The 17263-nt window shown below is 38.9% G+C and overlaps 1 protein-coding gene across 3 annotated transcripts in view; it reads right to left on the reverse strand.

The window, feature by feature from the left end:
• The window catches only part of LOC114496242 (guanylate-binding protein 2-like), a 56931-nt gene extending 43824 nt beyond the window's left edge, over window positions 1-13107 (reverse strand). Inside the window, exons 1-11 of one of the 3 annotated variants that reach the window (XM_028513661.2) lie at window positions 12832-13107; window positions 11953-12161; window positions 11318-11445; window positions 8263-8372; window positions 7802-7998; window positions 7216-7458; window positions 5641-5921; window positions 4326-4538; window positions 3480-3582; window positions 3020-3201; window positions 635-1594 (exon numbers count right to left, since the gene is read on the reverse strand). In XM_028513661.2, coding sequence (XP_028369462.1) covers window positions 1484-1594; window positions 3020-3201; window positions 3480-3582; window positions 4326-4538; window positions 5641-5921; window positions 7216-7458; window positions 7802-7998; window positions 8263-8372; window positions 11318-11445; window positions 11953-12142 — 1758 coding nt within the window. In that variant the 5' untranslated portion in view covers window positions 12143-12161; window positions 12832-13107 and the 3' untranslated portion in view covers window positions 635-1483. The other 2 variants (XM_036026388.1, XM_036026387.1) reach the window with 2 other exon arrangements.
• Between the last annotated feature and the right edge of the window lie 4156 nt (window positions 13108-17263).

The following is a 17263-nucleotide window of genomic DNA, read 5'->3' on the forward strand; positions in this document are numbered from 1 at the left end:
AAATTCTCAAACAAATACACTGATCTTTGGTGCGTTCTGAAGTACAGTTCAAATCAGGAAGTACAGCTGAACCTCACCAAGCCCCATTGATATGGGAAGTTCAGCATAATAAAGGTCTCCAAAGAACAGAAAAAAAAGACAGAAATTAAAATTTATGTTTTTCTTTTGTAAAAATGTAAGTCATATTTTAAGCAACTAAAGTTTAATCTCCTATAATATAACTCAACTAGGAAATTCTTTATATAAATAAATAAGCAATTTAAGGAAAACAAAAATAGAGCTTTGTGTAATGTTTCTATAAAGCTTATTTTATTGGAGATAAAACAAAAAACAAATAAAATATGTAAGAAAATATGTTTTATTTTTAGTCTTAAAATAATTCTTAATCTCCTTAGGGAAATTCAAAAGGCTCCTCATTGACTTTTAACAATTGGGGAAAATAAAAACAAAGTAATAGAGTTATTTCAATTTTTATGGTTATTGATAAAAATATGTACAAACATATATGTATACCATTTATAGTTTTTAATAAAAATCAGTAGGCTTTCACATATGAGTTCAAAGAATTAAGATCATTTAACTGTAGCGTTAAAAGCAAGTATAAATAAACTGAACCCATCAGAACTGAACCCAATATTTTGGCACATTATTTGGCATTCCTTATGCCATTTATTTATAAGCTCTAAAGGATTATAAAGACATAACACAGAATTATTAAGTCCAGTATAAATTGCTTCATGATATAAAACGTCCTATTTAGGTTATGCCCTTGATGAGGGTAACATAAAGGAAGGGCTTCTTTAGCCCTTCAGCCTATGACACATTTTCCATACTGATAGTCCCTTCCATCTTCTGGAGCACCTCCACCTCAGTATACTGTTATTTGCTTACGCTTTGTAATCTTCCTAAGCAATCCCTCAGCTGAACATGATCAGTAGTGATATCACTGCCCACAGACTGAGCAGCTTCCTCCCAGTTGAGAACCATACATTGTTTCCACTAAGAAGCGAGGTTAATTGTCTTCCTGTTGATAACCCTCAGATGGCACCCAGCATATGACAATGCGGCAGGAGTGATGCCCACCTGAACTCAAGACTTTGGTCAAGTCCCATTTGACTTAGCCTATTGTGAATCACACCCCCTAGATCACTTTCAGTCTCCCCTGAGAAAATGAGAGGGGTGGCGTTAGGGTATAAGAGAAAGTTTTCTCTCAGAGAATTAGTCCAATATCTCTACCAAACAAATGCAGTGATCAAATGTGTCCCTTATTATATAATTCATAACCTTTTTAAGGAAGTAACCATTATTTAAACTTTTGAAATGTACATTTTACCAATTATTAGTACCATAACTTTATAGAAATATAAAAGTTTGACATAATTATTATAAAATTGATTCAAATGGGAATTGTCCCAAGTTTTACAGTGTCTTGTTTCTTGTCCTCAGTGGTGGTAAACATGAAAAGGAGTTCTGATATTTAGCTTTAGAGTAAGATACAGTCTGGTGAGCTGGCATTGTACTGTTGCTGCTGGAGTTGGTTCTGAAGTTGTCTCATTTCAGCCTCGACTCTCTCCTGGTGCTTTGCAGTCTCTTCCTAAAGAGCAATAAATAAAACTATAGAGCTGAACAAAAAGTAATATCCACATTATTGGGGAAGGGGAGGATAAGCCCAAATCATTGATTTTCCTTACTTTTTAAAGTTATCAGTTAAAAAAAAGACAGTTCCTAAATTCTCCTTTCTACTTATACTCATTTGACCTCTCCTTCCTGGTTTCCTGTCTGAGTAATTCTCCCACATCTGTTTCTCTGGCTGCAGAAACGTCACCGTCTCTCAATTCTTGAAGTATTGGTGTCTCAAGAATTGCATTCGAAGGTACCTTCCCCCTTCCTCTTTGGGGAGTCTGGGTCACATCTTGACTTCAGTTCTCATTTATACACAGAGGAATGTCAGATCTAGTTCTCTGAGGGGAGACTGACACAACAACTGGGTGTCTAGGTGCCATCCACAGTCAGGTGAGGAGTTTGAGCTTTACATCAGGGAATACGTTTCGGGGCTCCATAGTTGTGGGGAAGAAGTAGAGGTAAGACTGAGGAGATCAAGAACCTCAGGTCGACCCTACTGTCCTTCAGTGTAGGGCTGTAATCATAAAAATGTCTTGGAGAATCACCTGGCAAACTAGGATCTACAGATAGACTGGTCACCCTGGGGGACAGTTGAGGTGCACTTTGTCTCAGAAGGGTGCTATCTCATACTAGGTTTGCAGAAATAAAAGCATTATAGCTCTCACTCACTAGGAAGGCAGTTTTGAGAACTTGCTAGGCTATGTGATACTGGCATTTAGTTATCTGTTTGGAACCTAATGTTTTTAATCAGAAAAATGGACACATAATGGTTCTGCCCCACAATGAACAGAACAGGTGAGGGAATGTATGTAAAGTACTTTGTACAGTACTTGGTAAATAGGAACTACTGCTTCCTGAGTGATGTTAATACAGGAATGTATGAAACAAACTCTGCAAGTTAAAAGTATGCAGAACCAGTGAAAATCAAGGCAAAGATAGGGGACTAGATACAGTAATATGAAGTTGATTTAACAAGTTAGTCTATGACCAAAGGAAAAGATTGCTTATAGCAATTAACAACATAGCAAAAAAAGACTAATTACTGTGGGTTAGAAATATCCTTGGATTTTATTTAACAAGTGTAGTGCTTATTCTGTGCCCAGCACCAATCTAAACACAAGTATTGAATCATTTAGTTATTAAATACATTATAAAATAGGTGTCATTACTGCCTCCATTTTCCACAATTGGAAACTAAGGCATAGAGGGCACAGATAACTTGTGAAAACCATGTAATTACAGCTGGGATTGTTACCCAACCTGTCTGACTCCAGAGTCCTTGTCTTGAGCCAGAATAGTATGCTGCCTCTCCCTGTTTGTCACTGCTTCATGTTCTTATCAATACAGAGAAGGGGGGATATGGTTAAAATTCTGAGATGGAATAATGGATGAATACCTGGAGTTTCCTTTCCAAAGCCCTCTGTTCCTCAGCCAGACGGCAGGTTCTTTCCATCTCCATTTGTCTCAGTTGCTCCTGATACTGTCTCTCCCTCTGCTCTATCATTTGCTGCTGCTCCCTTCGAATCTTCTCCAACCTTTGTGCTTCAGCCTCTGCAGCCCTCACTCTCAAACGTGTTTCTGAGAAAGAAGAAAATGACAAACCTCTCTAGGATTAAAGAGCCCCTTCCTTCTGTCTCTTGCTCTTATTTGCTATTGCTGCTGCTGCAAAGAGAAAATGCCCTAGGGCTCTTTCTCCTTCACAGCTAACAGTACACACCCTACTCCGATAAAGCCTGAGGAGCTAAAAATCATCTTTGCTGTTCTTGTTCTAGTTTAATGATCCCAGGTAAACCAGGCCAAATTAATCTAAAATGTGTAGAAAGTTCTATCTTGCATCTCTTCCATTTTCTTCTCACCTTCCATTTTCTTTGCCCTCGCTGTGAGAGTCTTGTCTGTCTGCAGAATGGCATCACTCATAGACTTCTTGGACTGTAAATATTTTTGCAGAGCTTCTTCAGCCTAGAAACCCCAAAATCATGCAGTTAGAAGTGAGTTGTAAATATTTTTATTTATTTTTCTTCCCAGCATCTTTTCCTTCCAATAAGTGCTTAGCCTGCATTTAGTGGAACTGTCAGTCAAGACTCTTCTGTCATAAGGGTGGGCACAAACTCTGGGCTGGCCAATCAGAGCACCCAAGGCCGCTAGATACTAAGAATGTTGGTACAAGTGAGGAAATAAGTTTCAGTGTTTTAAAGACTGATGCGGATGCCAGGGAAAATGCTCTCTCTCTCCTTTCAGGCTGAGGAAAAAAGGTCTAGTTAAGCTTGGTGATGTTGGTGTCATTTTGCTGCCATGCCTGAGAACAAGACCAGTAGTGAGAAAAACAGAACAGAAACCTAAAGGGAAGTCAGAAAGGAAAAAAAAGAAGGGGAAAATTGATGACATAGTTTAAATTCCTGAATGCAGCTGTAGTTGTAACTAAATTTAAACATTTCATGCAAGCTAGGGAATTACAAGTTTGTCTGGTTTTTATTTTTTAAGTTAGTTTCAATTATTGGAATTCTGTCTTATATAATCAGAAAAGTTCCTATGTTGCAATGAATGTTGACCATTGCAGTAAAAGTCTGGTGATTATGGTGATAGTTCAGTTTAATTCCCCAGCTATCATTAGAGCATAAATACTTTATTCTTGTCTTCATTGGATTTGGAAAGAGACCCCCCTCCCTACCCCCAGTACAATTAATGCATGAAACTAGGGATACCTGTATTCCTTTCCTGGGCTCCTGATAGTACTTTGCCTTCAGCTCTTCTGTCTTCTGCATGAAGAGACAATGCCCCCCTGGCTTTGAATAAATCCCCTGCTTCACATCTTCTTCTAGAGAACCAAAAATATTCTGAAGTAAAGCTGAGCAACGGTCTGATGATGCCTCCAAGTTCTGTTTACAAAAGTCATCCTGTTTTGCTTTCAGCAGGGTCTTCAAAGAGACAAAGGCCAATGAAAAGATGTTAGCAACACTTCAGTATTCCTAGAAATGATTCTCAGAAAGAATTTCCATATTTTTTTCTAGAAACTAGAGAACTACAGCAAGACTATATCCTTCCTACCAAACCTAGAAAAGTTAATCATACAGAGTAGAAAAAAATGAGTTTTGTATTTCAAATCACCTGAAACCCCTTTCTCTTGCTTTTCTGCTTTAGATGTGATCTTCAGATTACAGATCTGTAGCCTCATGATCTCATTTTAAATGCAACCTACTCATTTACAATCATTCCTTATTTCAGTATTTTACTGGGCCTCGGATTCCAATCAGGAGTTGAAGTCAAATAATTGGCTAAAATGATATGAGTATATACTATTAAACCTGGAGACGTGATCTTTTAGTAGATCCATTTGGCAATTCTGTATACTTGATTAACATAAAAGGGAAGTTAACTTATACTTTATAAATATGATTTTTAAAGAAATGAAATTAATTTTAAAACGTAGTACCATATGATCTTACCTATAAGTAGAACCTGATAAACAAAACAAACAAGCAAGAAAAATATAACCAGAGACATTGGAATTAAGAACAAACTGACACTAACCAGAGGGGAGGTGAGAGGGGATAATGGGGGGGAAAAGAGGAAGGGTCAAAAGGAACATGTATAAAGGACACGTGGACAAAGCCAATAGGTGGGTAGGATCAAGGGTGGGGGGTGGGGATGGCTGGGGTGGTGGGCCAGCAATGGGGGGAAAATGGAGACAACTGTACTTTAACAATAATAAAATTTTTTTAAGTTAAAAATTAAAATAAAAAATAAAAGTGAATACAACATATCAAAAAATTAGTCCATGGGTGTAACTTGTAAGACAAGTTGTATGTGTGTGAAAGTATCAGAATCCACAGGATCCAGAATAATTATGTTTATTTATTTGTTTGTTTTCAGAATAACAATGATATCTTGGTTATATTAGTGATAGTCATTATTTTCCAGTTTAGGAAGAATTGCTTTTCTTAATTAAGTCCCCATTTTGCATTTCATAGCAATATTTTACCTTGTAATCCCCATGAACTAGAGAAAAAAAAGAATTACCCCTAATTCCTTCTGGAACTTTTGGTCCACATCCTTGAAGGAATTCTTCATGAAGATTTCGATGGCCTCTTTCTCACTAGCCCTGTGCAGGTCCAGCAGCTCCTGGAGGGTTTCTGTGGGCAGCTGCACCTTCTGGGCCATCTGCTCGTCATAGTGGGCAATGGCCTTTTGCACTGCGGCTGAGTTGTTGATTTGGGCCAAGGCCAGCACTGAGTTCTCCATGCAGGGCAGATTTGCGCTGGTGATGGCATTGACGAAGGTCAGCACCAGGCCTTCTAGTTCTTCACAGGGGAAAGAGATGGTTGCATTATTTGCAGAGAAAGAGGGTATGCTCTAAACTGGGTAGTTCTGAGAATGTTAATTTAACAATGCATTGCCTGAGTTTTTTCATTATTCTGCACAGTATTCAAGTGGCCCAAATAAGTTTTTTTCCCTGCAGGGAAATTGTGTGACCAAGAATCCAAATCTTTCCTTTTTTGGGAAAAGAAAGGAGAAATCTCAGGATGTATGTGATCATCCTCATGCCATCCTTTTTCTATTGAGAAATGAGGAAATAGTTAAAGTTGTGCATATTCACTGATTAGACTGCAACAGGCCTTTTGCCTGTTTACTCTTTCTTTCCCTCTTCCTCAGATTTCATTTCTTCAGAATTCCCTTTTCCCTTCCACTTCAGTTTGTAAAGCTGATATGAGTGTTAGCTGAAAAAACACAAAGTGAGCAGATCAGACCAGGTTGCCTTTCCTTTTTGTTGCAACTTTCATTTTTGTCTTCTTTGACATTTGCATACTTTTGTTTGCATTACTGTCCCTCTAGAGAAGTAATTTTCAACCTTTTTCAACTCATGGCACACAACCTAATTACTAAAATTCTGCAGTACACAAAAAATACATTATATTCTTTGCCGATCTGACAAAAAATAGGTGTAATTTTGATCCATTCACACTGGATGGCTATGTGTTGGCTGTTGTCATTTCTTTATTATTTGACAATCTAAGGGAAAACAGGTCAGTGCCCCTGACTAAATAGTCAAGTATTGCATATTTTAAAATTTTTTGAGGCACACGGGTTGGAAATTGTTGCTGTAGAGTATAGCAATGATTTATAGAGTTCTGAGACATAGAGTCTTTAGAAAAAAACTGGCCCAAGATGTTTTGGCCATCTGTTTGTTTAATGTTTGTATCAGGTAAGTTCCATTTCTGTGGAGAATGTACACATTGTCCTAATTTCGTGCCTAGCAAAGGCTTTGACACATAAGTATCCTCTATGTTTTCAGGAACAAATGTTGCCAACTCATGTGGATTGCTCAAGTCCAACAGTAGACCACTTATGAATAGAAATCTTTAACTTAACCTTTTCTTCAGATTATATTCTTACTTTATTCTACTTTAGAGGCACTACTAAAATAATTCCTAGAAATGTTTTTGGTACCACCTGGAACTTAATACCTGTGATTTATATGATTTTCTTGGTAGTAACAGACTATGCATTTTCAACATTGACAGTAAAAAGAGAAACTTTCAACAGTGCCCCTTTCTTTACATTTAGTTGAAGGAAAATCCTCAGAAAGGTACCCACCAGGCCCATTGGCCTTGATGCCTCCTGAAAGAGTTTTAGTCTTGGAATGGTGAAAGATGTAGTAACAGAAATCTGCCACTTGTTGCACAAAATCAGGATCCAGTTCATCATCGTGTAGTGTCTCAAGCTGGGCAAGCTTCTTCCGGTGAGTGGGAGAGTCAAAGATGAAGCATTTCTTTATTGGAAAGAATTTCTGTATACAACAACGGGGCAAATTGAAATTTTGATGATTTTGATGAGTGTCTGGGGAAGGAAAATAGGATTTATTTACTATAGGAATAGCATTCATTATAATTGACTTCCAATGAATAAATTTCCCTTCCACCTGATGTTATTTATTTCAATACCTCTCTACAAATCCCAAGCAAAAAGTTAAAAGGTAACCCATCAGGGAAAGAAAGAAAAGAAGGAATCTGTTCCAAGAACAGGGGGTAATACAATTTGATATTGAGTCTATTAGTTTAATTACTTTCTTGGCAGTTTAGCCAGGTGAGCAAATATAGGAAACTATAAATGCAGCCACCTATACCCAGAGATATTCTTGTATTAGTTTTCTCTCTCTCTCCAAAACTGAAGGCCCTGTTACCTGGCTTCAGCTTCAGTGAATTCTCCAGGTACTCATCTGCTGTGATGTTTTGTCCATCTGCTTCCAGAGATAGATAGAAATCTCTCAGAGTCCACACTAAGTCTGGATAGAAGCTCACCAAGTCAGCTTCATCTTCAATTCTGTTAAGATCATGTGAGGATAGCGTTCTCAGCAGATTTGACAGTTCTGTTACAAAACTGAGATACAATTAAGGAATATTGGTGAAAATAGGACTGTAGCTAAACCCATATTGAACACCATACATCTTTACACTATTATGTTCTCTTTTCGTTATAACCAATTCTTCATTTTGTCAGTAAATATAAGGGCTCATTTCCTTGTACTTTTAATGTTTAGCACATTTTTTATTTTTGTGTTTGGTTCAAAGGACTTATAAACATAGCTAGTGGATAGAAGAGTTCTCTCTGGCTTTGGTGCCACCCTGGATCACAAAAGGATACTGCAATAGGTCGATAGCCGTTTGGTCAATTTTGTTCATGGTATTGTAAACAAAGGTACTACTCAGTAGTATTGCCAGTGCAAAGATCTGAGTATCATTGTTCTTGTCACCCTAGAAGTCAGAACAAATTGAAGTCATATCTCATGGCATTCCCAGATGAGCAATCATTAAAAATAAGCCCCAATGTACAATGTTAAATGAGACAAACAAAAATAATTGTAAGAAACCTAAATTTTAATAGAATAGTTCTGTCATTAGCATTGATAATTTTTATGGAATGTATACTGTTAACTCACCAGTCCCTCTTATAACTAGTTAGGTATTTGCAAAGTTACTGTGGTAAACAGAGCAGTTTACATTATCTTATCTAGTACTCAAAACAGTGCTGTGAGGATTTCTGGCCAAGATGGAGGCATAGGTAGACACACTGTGTCTCCTCGCACAACCAAAAGAAAGACAACAACAAATTTAAAAAACAAACAAACAAACCCAGAACTGCCAGAAAATCAAACTGTATGGAAGTCTGACAACAAAGGACTAAAGAAGAAACATTCATCCAGATGGGTAGGAGAGGTGGAGATGGGCAGTCAGACAGAGAGGACTCTCGGCAGGGCGGCATCTGGCAGACCAGGAGGTCCCGCATTTGTGTGCAGATAAACAGGGAGGAACAACTGGGGAGCAAGACAAACCATGCAGCCCAGGGTTAAAGTGCGGGGAAATAAAGCTTCAAAACCTCTGAATGACAACACCTGTTGCACAGTGGGAGAAACTCTCAACCTCACAGGAGAGTTCGTTGGAGAGACCCACAGCATCCTAGAACATACACAAACCCACTCACCTGGAAATCAGCACCAGAAGGGCCCAATTTGATTGTGGGTAACACAGAGAAAGTAACTGAAAGCCTGTGGAGAGCTGAACTAGTGCCACTGTTCCCTCTCAGACCCCTCCCCCACACACAGTGCTACAACCTCCAACAGGAGTTGCTCCGCCCTGGTGAATACCGAAGGCTCTGCTCCTTACTATGTAACAGGCAAGCCAAGACAAAAAAGTGTAATGGCTCAAATGAGAAAACAGATCAAAGCTCCAGAAAAAAAAATAAAAGCAACAAAGAGATAGCCAACTATCTGATGCACAATTCAAAACAATGGTAATCAGGATACTCACAGAATTGGTTGACTGGGGTCACAAAATAGAGGAAAAAGTGAAGGCTATGAAAAGTGAAATAAAGAAAATATACAAGGAACCAACAGTGAAGGGAAAGAAACTGGGACTCAAATCAACAGTTTGAACCAGAAGGAAGAAATAAATAGTCAACAAGAGCAGAATGAAGAAAGAAGAATTCAAAAATATGAGGAGAGGCTTAGAAACCTCTGGGACAACTTTAAACGTTTGAACATCCAAATCACAGGGGTGCCAGAAGGAGAAGAGGAAGAGCAAGACACTGAAAAGTTATTTGAAAAAATAATGAAAGAGAACCTCCCCAATCTGGCAAAGGCAGTAGACTTTCAGGAAGTCCAGGAGGCTTAGAGAGTCCCAAAGAAGTTGGACCCAAGGAAGCTCATACCAAAGCACACCATAATTACATTACTAAAGACTAAAGATAAGGAGAGAATCTTAAAAGCAGAAAAAGGAGACATTTACCTACAGAGGAGTTCCCATAAGACTGTCAGCTGATTTCTCAAAAGAAATCTTGCATGCAAGAAGGGGCTGTAAAGAAGTATTCAAAGTCAGGAAAGGCAAGGACCTGCATCCAAGATTACTCTATCCAGCAAAGCTATCATTTAGAATGGAAGGGCAGATAAAGTGCTTCCCAGATAAGGTCAAGTTAATGGAGTTCATCATCACCAAGCCCTTATTATATGAAATGTTAAAGGGATTTATTTAAGAAAAAGAAGATCAAATATATGGATAATAAAGTGACAACAAACTCACAACTATCAAAAACCAAACCTAAAAACCAAAAACAAACTAAGCAAACAACTGGAACAGGAACAGAATCACAGGAATGGAGATCACATGGAGGGTTATCAGCGGGGGCAGTGGGGAGGAGAAAGGAGGAAAAGGTCATAGGGAATAAGAAGCATAGATGTTAGGTACAAAATAGACAGGAGGAGGTTAAGAATAGTATAGGAAATGGAGAAGCCAAAGAACTTACATGTATGACCCATAGACATGAACTAAAGGAGGGGAATGAAGGTGGGCAGGGCAGAGAGGGCCAGAAAATAGGACAACTGTAATAGCATAATCAATGAAATATATTAAAAAACAATGCTCTGATATAGATTTATAACTATTCCATGTTACAGATGAGGAAACAAAGGCACAGACTGAGGTTGAACATATTGGATTTATGTTCCAATATGTAAATCAAAAGTAAAACAAGAACTAAACAACAGGGGAAGTTCAAAAGAAAGATCCAGTCCCGTGCTAGAGCTAGTGTACACCAGCCCACAGAAGCTGACTGTGTACATCAATTTCAAACCATGAGTTTGGTGACTTCACTTTGGGAGCTTGGAGTAAGCTGTGAAGGGAACATTTAGAAAACTGTCAAGTGCTACAAGTCAAGGCTTTCCCCCTTCCCTACCCCCAGCAGGCTGGTTGTTAAACACCACCATAGAGGTGGGAAAAGCTCATGTGTCTTCAGACGATGAGATGGATAAGACCAAAGAGAAAAATCAAAGATTTAGGGAGACTTACCTTTGTTTGTCAATGTGAGAAAGCTACAAGTGCCAGAGCCCCTACTGAACTCAAATCTCTCAGACCCAGAGCCCAATGCTAATCTCTATTCTCTGCAGGATCAGACTTGGGACAGTGATTTTATTTATGCCATCTTCTGCATTTTGGTTAACTGCCTAGCTCCACATTATTGTAGTCTCCCCAACATGTCTTTGACTCCTAAATATATTTTGCCTACTTCAGGTTACCAAACTTTGCCCATTAAACATAGAAATGTGGAAAAAGATATACTCTGGTCAAGTGGAAGTACAAAAAAATTCTCCCTATAAAGGATATGAAGAGATGAGAAGGTTAATCAGAAAAGAATCTTTGTTCCTTACCTTCTCTACATCTTCGAGTCCCTCAGTGTCAAGCAGAACGAGGGTGTGGTCTGCCTTCTCAGGATGAGGCACACACCACATCCAGATTCCTTTGGTGTGAGACTGCACCGTGGAGCCAATAGAGAAGCCTGCAGGGGTAGCAGAGAGGTTGTAATAGATGAGGGGATCTGGAGGTTGGAGACGTTCTTAACAATTGAGCCAGGGTTTAAGGAAAGCAAGATGTGTCCATGGAAAAAAGTATAACCAGTATTGATCTCAACTACAATAGAAAGATGGCAAAATAAGACTATCCCACAGGTTGGCAACTTGACAGGTTACTTTTACAAGAATATTATGCTAGTAAAATTTTCATAGCTTATATATATGTTATTTTATTGATGTCTTACTCCCTATGATTAGAAAATATTTTGATTTTCCCAATGATATACTAAGTTAAAAAAAAAAAAAACAGAGGTGATGTTTCAGGAATAGACCTCTGCCTTTTATACCCCAGAAGGTAATTAGCCAGCTGTGGCCCAAACATTACCTTTTAAAATTCTTCCCCATCCCCAACTTTCTCTCTTCATATCTCCATAGTCATGCTGGGTGTGAGATGAACAGAAGAGACTCAGCAGAGCTTTTCTGGTGTCACTCACCCTTGCTCTTCCCAGCCAGCTTGTTCATCAGGTAGGATTTGCCCGTGCGGTAGAGGCCCACAATGGCCACCACGACAAGAGGCTGGGTAATGGCAGACAGGATCTTCAAAGCTTCCGGATTAACTGCTAGTTTCCCATTAGTGTTCTCAATGAGGCACACTGGGGCTGGCATGTGGGTCTCTGAGGCCATGTCCAGGGTGCAACCTTGTCTGCAAGAGAATACATGGGATAAACTAGAACTTCTAGTCTTGAAGAGAAAAAGTCTTTTGCTTATTGAACCTGGGACATACTGCTCTCCAGCATGGCCTAAGTTTCTGAAGAAATTACGGAAGGAAGGAAGGAAGGAAGAAAGGAAGGAAGGAAGGAAGGAAGGAAGGAAGGAAGGAAGGAAGGAAGGGAGGGAGGGAGGGAGGAAGGAAATGGTCCTGCAACTGGTTATTTGTATGGCATTGCTTTTCACTCAAGACTCTGAGCCTGTTTTTGAAATACTGGAAGTACATAAAAAATGTCTATATCAGCAGAACTGCTAGCTTAAGACAGACACACACACACACACACACACACACACACACACACAGAGACAGAGAGAGCTGTAGAAGTAGAAAAAAAGTGTAAAGAAAGAAAATGCCAGGAAATGTTTTTTTAAGGGTTCCGAAGTGCTGGTGATTGGGTTAGTCTCTACATACGATTGCGTCTAACTCAGCAGTAAGCAAATGGAGCTGGCACATAATGAATTCTACTCCCCAGCAGTACCACAATTTAGTTTTTAATTAATTCTGATGTTCCATATGAGGCTAAGTTGCATCCTATCCTGGATGGAAAGTTTTTAAAACATCCTGACCCTTTAAAACATTTCCCCCACCCTGGCTCTAATCTTACCTTAACTATAAAGTCAACAGCAGATGTCTTTTAGAGCTGGTAGCAAAGCTGCCTCGGGGAGGAGAACGTTGTTAGAATTCTAACTCTGTCCTTCAGTTTAGTTGTGTTGGTTTCTGATAAACTTCTTCCCCACCAAATCCTGGGGATTTCTTTTTTCTTTCTACCCTCTGCATCTTATACACAGAAACAGCAGGGGATTCGAATGTGAAATAGAAACCAAAAATGAAAGGGGTTTTAAAAGGTCACTACAGGAAATTGAAAGATGATGAAGCAAGCTCATGAGCTAGGCAGTTCTAAAAACAATGCCCTGAGTGTTGGCTGGTAGATGTACTTGCCCTGATTTCTCAGAAACTGCATAGTGTTAGTAAAAGATAGTTTACATTTCCTTTTCTATTTTAAACTGTCCTCCAGGCCAGCACAGAAATTGTGCTACAAAACCCAAGTTTATGTGCCAACACTTTGAAGTCAAAACTCCAAATGTCAGAGTTTGGAGTAAGGAAAGATTTATTGGTCAAAAAGGTGCTGAGATGATGGCAGATTTAATGTTGCCTCAAGTCCATCTTGCTTAAGGATTAAGGGTTTTTAAGGCATTATGGGAAAGTGGTATGCAGATGTGCTTGTGGGGCAAGTTTTATTTTGAGGACCTTGGAACTTGGCCATTTTTGGTAAAAGAGCATCAACATTGGATATTCCTGGGCAATGGACCCTTGGCTTTTGAAAGTGTTCTGGAATTTAACTTTCAGTTACATCCTGTTGGGAGTCATCCCACCTGGTTTCAGGGACTGTGACCTTTGTCCCACAGCTAGAGATGAGTGAAAGGCCTTGGGGACATGAGCCACTAGGAGACAGAACATTACCTCCTGGTAGGAGTGCAGCCCCTGCCTCCCTCATTTCCCCCTGCTTGGTCCAGGCAGATGCTGGGCAGGAGACAGGTTAGCCAATGACAGGTAAGATCCCTCAAAAGGGGAAGGACAACCTAAGACAGACACTGTCATGAAGGGCCATCAGGGAAGGACTTAGGGGTCTTCAGAGAAGGGGCAGAAAGACCCTCATCCCTTGGCTTTGTCATAGCCTGAGTCCTCAGTCTTTCTGCAAAAGTCTAGTCTTGGCTACTTTGCTCTCCCTGTCTGACTCAGCCTGGGAACTATGCCAAGAGGCAGCTGCAAACCTGTACTGGAACAGTCGCCTCTGGGAGCAAATCTGGCCAGAGAATGAATATACATTGTTTCCTTTGAGGTTTGCTCTGCCCTGTTGCTATGAAATAGACACTTGACCTAAAGTCAACATTGACTAGAGACAATCCCTGTGTTTCTCCAACTATTATCTGTAAATGATGTCAGTAGCATTTTGAGCACTGGTTGGTAAGTTTTATGTGCATACTATGTATGTCTGTATGAGCTGAACTCAGTAAAAACGCAGGGAAGAAGGTGCTCAGGACCTTTCTCCTTTGAGGGACTGGTCACCTTTCCTCCCCAAGCAAATCAGTTGTTGGGCATTTTTATTTCTCATCCACAGTGACCAGGGGAGTTCTGCAGGCAGAGCCCCTGCATCAGTGTCCTGGTCCTTTGGTTCCAAGTATGTGTGGTGAGCAAGACTTGGGTTCTGGGTGCAGCTGGAGGTTTAAGTTCTTTCCTCTGCACATGCTTTGGCTGCATCACTTGCAGTGTTGGTCTGTTGTCTTTGAAAAGCAACTCTGTATCTCATTAAACAGGATCCGACCATCTTGAGCTGGTTGTGTTTACAGTTGTCCCCCATTCATCCCCTCAGAGACTGTCTGATTGAATTCTCCTCTATGCCTCACAGCCTGTCTGTTTCTGGGACAGGCCATTTCTGGGGATTGAAAACAAGTACCCCATATCTATCTGCCCTGTTCTATGTAATTCTTTAGTGACTGCCATGGGGAGCAGAGAATATCCATGTCTTCTTGTCTCCACCCAAGATGTGTGACTTCGTGTTAGTTCCCTGAATAAACTCTTGATGTAATGCAGGAGCGGTCAGCCTCTTTCTTGGTCTTTTGGCCTTGGAGAAATTTTACAAGTCTCTGTCTTTATTTTTGCTTTTGTGGTCAACTCCAAAAAATTGCCTGAACTAATGTCTAGGAGTTTACTGCTTGTGCTTTTTTTCTAGGAGTTTTACAGTTTCCAGTCTTACAAACAAGTTTGAATCCATTTTCAGTTGATTTTGTGTATGGTGTAAGATAGTGGTCCAGTTCCATTCTTTTGCATGTGGCTGCCTAGTTTTCCCAACACTATTTGTTGTATGTTTTTGGCTCCTTTGTCATAGCTTAATTGACTTTACATGTATGGGTTTACTTCTGGGCTCTCCAGTCTGTTACATTGATCTACATGTCTGTTTTTAATGCCAGTAACATGCTGTTTTGATTACTGTGTTTCACACCTTGTGCTTCAAGCTGAATGAGTCACTGACTCTTTATTCCTTCAAGTTTCCCCCTTCCAAGACCATCACATATCAGCTTCCCTACATCATTTGCAATAGTCCTGTATTCATGTAATTTGTACATGAAAAATATCCTCCAATGTTTGGTGTTGGCTTTGTTTGTCTGACAGAATCCATACAGATACTCCAACAATGAATATGGATAAAATTCTAATAAAAGATATTTCTAACATTTTGAAATCATTCACTGCCCTGTGCCCTTACACTATTCACAGAGTATGAGAACACTGGACAAAAACATATATGTAATTTATTAGAATATGATGTCTATAAAGTCATAGTTCTAACAACATTTATTTAAATCATTTTTATTTTCTATAGGAGCAAAACTCTACAGTAAGGACTTTGCATATACTTTAATCCTGAATAGGCAGTTTGTACATATGTATAAAGTACTGAAAAGAGAAATAAGCAAAATATTAATAAAACAGCATAAATGATAGCATATCATTACAAATTTATGTCAGGAAAACTTTCCCAGTATAAGCATATATTTAATTAACAACAGGAAATATAATTTTTATTTTTTAGTTAATTAAAAGTTAGCAATTTTTAATGATTGTGTTGAGCTTGACATGTGATAAACCTTTTATATGCAGTATCTCGATCAACCCTCACAAATCATCTTAAATTAGGTATTAATGTACCTATTGAAAAGATGGGGTAAGTCAGAGAACTAAAGTTGTTGTGTGGCAGTTCATTTACTTAAAGGTAAACCAGCAGCTTTCTCTAGTGGTGGTTCCTTATTTATCTCCACTTTCTTAATTTGACAGAACCAGAAGTCAGGTAGTTGCTCTTCTTGCTCCCAATTATTACTTCCAGAGCATTTGTCCTTCTTATTTAGCCACCTCCCAACACCACCCCCACCGTAAAAAACATAGAACAACCACAAAACATGTGATGTGTCATTGAAGCAAGTGTCATTAGATCATAATATTCATGACTTCCTCATATTCCAGGGCTCCTGGATATCCCAGCTCTTTTATTCCCTGAATATTTTAGCACCTCATTCCTCCCCATTTCATCACTACTCTTGTTAACTTGGAATTTTTAGCATCCAGTAGACAACCATCTACTTTCTCATATCCAATGTCTTGAAAATAATTTCACCTTAACATGGACATTTTTTACTGGTAACTAAACCTCTTCCATAATGTCAGTTTCAACCATCTCATGCATTCAGCCCCTTACAAGACCTTGTCCATGATGAAACATCAAATAGTCAATTCTCCATCTTTATCTTCAATATAATCACCCCTCTTTGACAAGGACAGTCACCCCTCTTTTCTGAAGCATTTAATTTTTTGTGGCTGCTTCTCTGTCATACACTCTGGTTTTTCTTTATCTCATTGGTAAAGGGTTTTTTCAGTTTCTGATTCTATACTCTCTGTACTTCTTAATTTTTAAATATTATAGCTTCTCAGCTCTCAAGATTATTTTTCCTTAATCCACTCTCCAGTTTAGTGGCTGTAGTGAATATATATAAATAATGTCCAAATGTGTCTTTTCAGCTCCATCTTCACCCCTGAGCTTCAATCTTTTAAATTGAGTTGCTTTTTTGACATCTTCATCTCTGAGTCTTATAAATATCTCAAGCTTAACATATCCATACTAAAAGTCTTGGTTGCCCTCTTCTGTAATCCAAAATCTAATCCTCTCACAGTCTTTCCTATATCAGTAAATAACAACTCCTTTAACCTCTCCTGACTTCTGCTTTTCTCTCTAGTCTCAAATTCAATCCAATGGCAAACCATGGCAGCTCTAAATCTGAAATATATTTAGGGTCAGACAAATGTCACCATTTCTAGTCCAAGTCCATAGTACCATTCATCTGCGATTCTAGACTTCTAACTTGAGTTGTGTTTACTCCTGCCATCCTAAACTATACTCTAGCTTAGCAATATTCACTATTAAAAATTAAGTGAAAAATCATATAAAGTATAATTTGATTATACTTTTATAGTAGATGATTTTC

The sequence above is a fragment of the Phyllostomus discolor genome, chromosome 5, assembly GCF_004126475.2.
Source record: "Phyllostomus discolor isolate MPI-MPIP mPhyDis1 chromosome 5, mPhyDis1.pri.v3, whole genome shotgun sequence".
In the NCBI taxonomy this organism is placed as follows: domain Eukaryota; kingdom Metazoa; phylum Chordata; class Mammalia; order Chiroptera; family Phyllostomidae; genus Phyllostomus; species Phyllostomus discolor.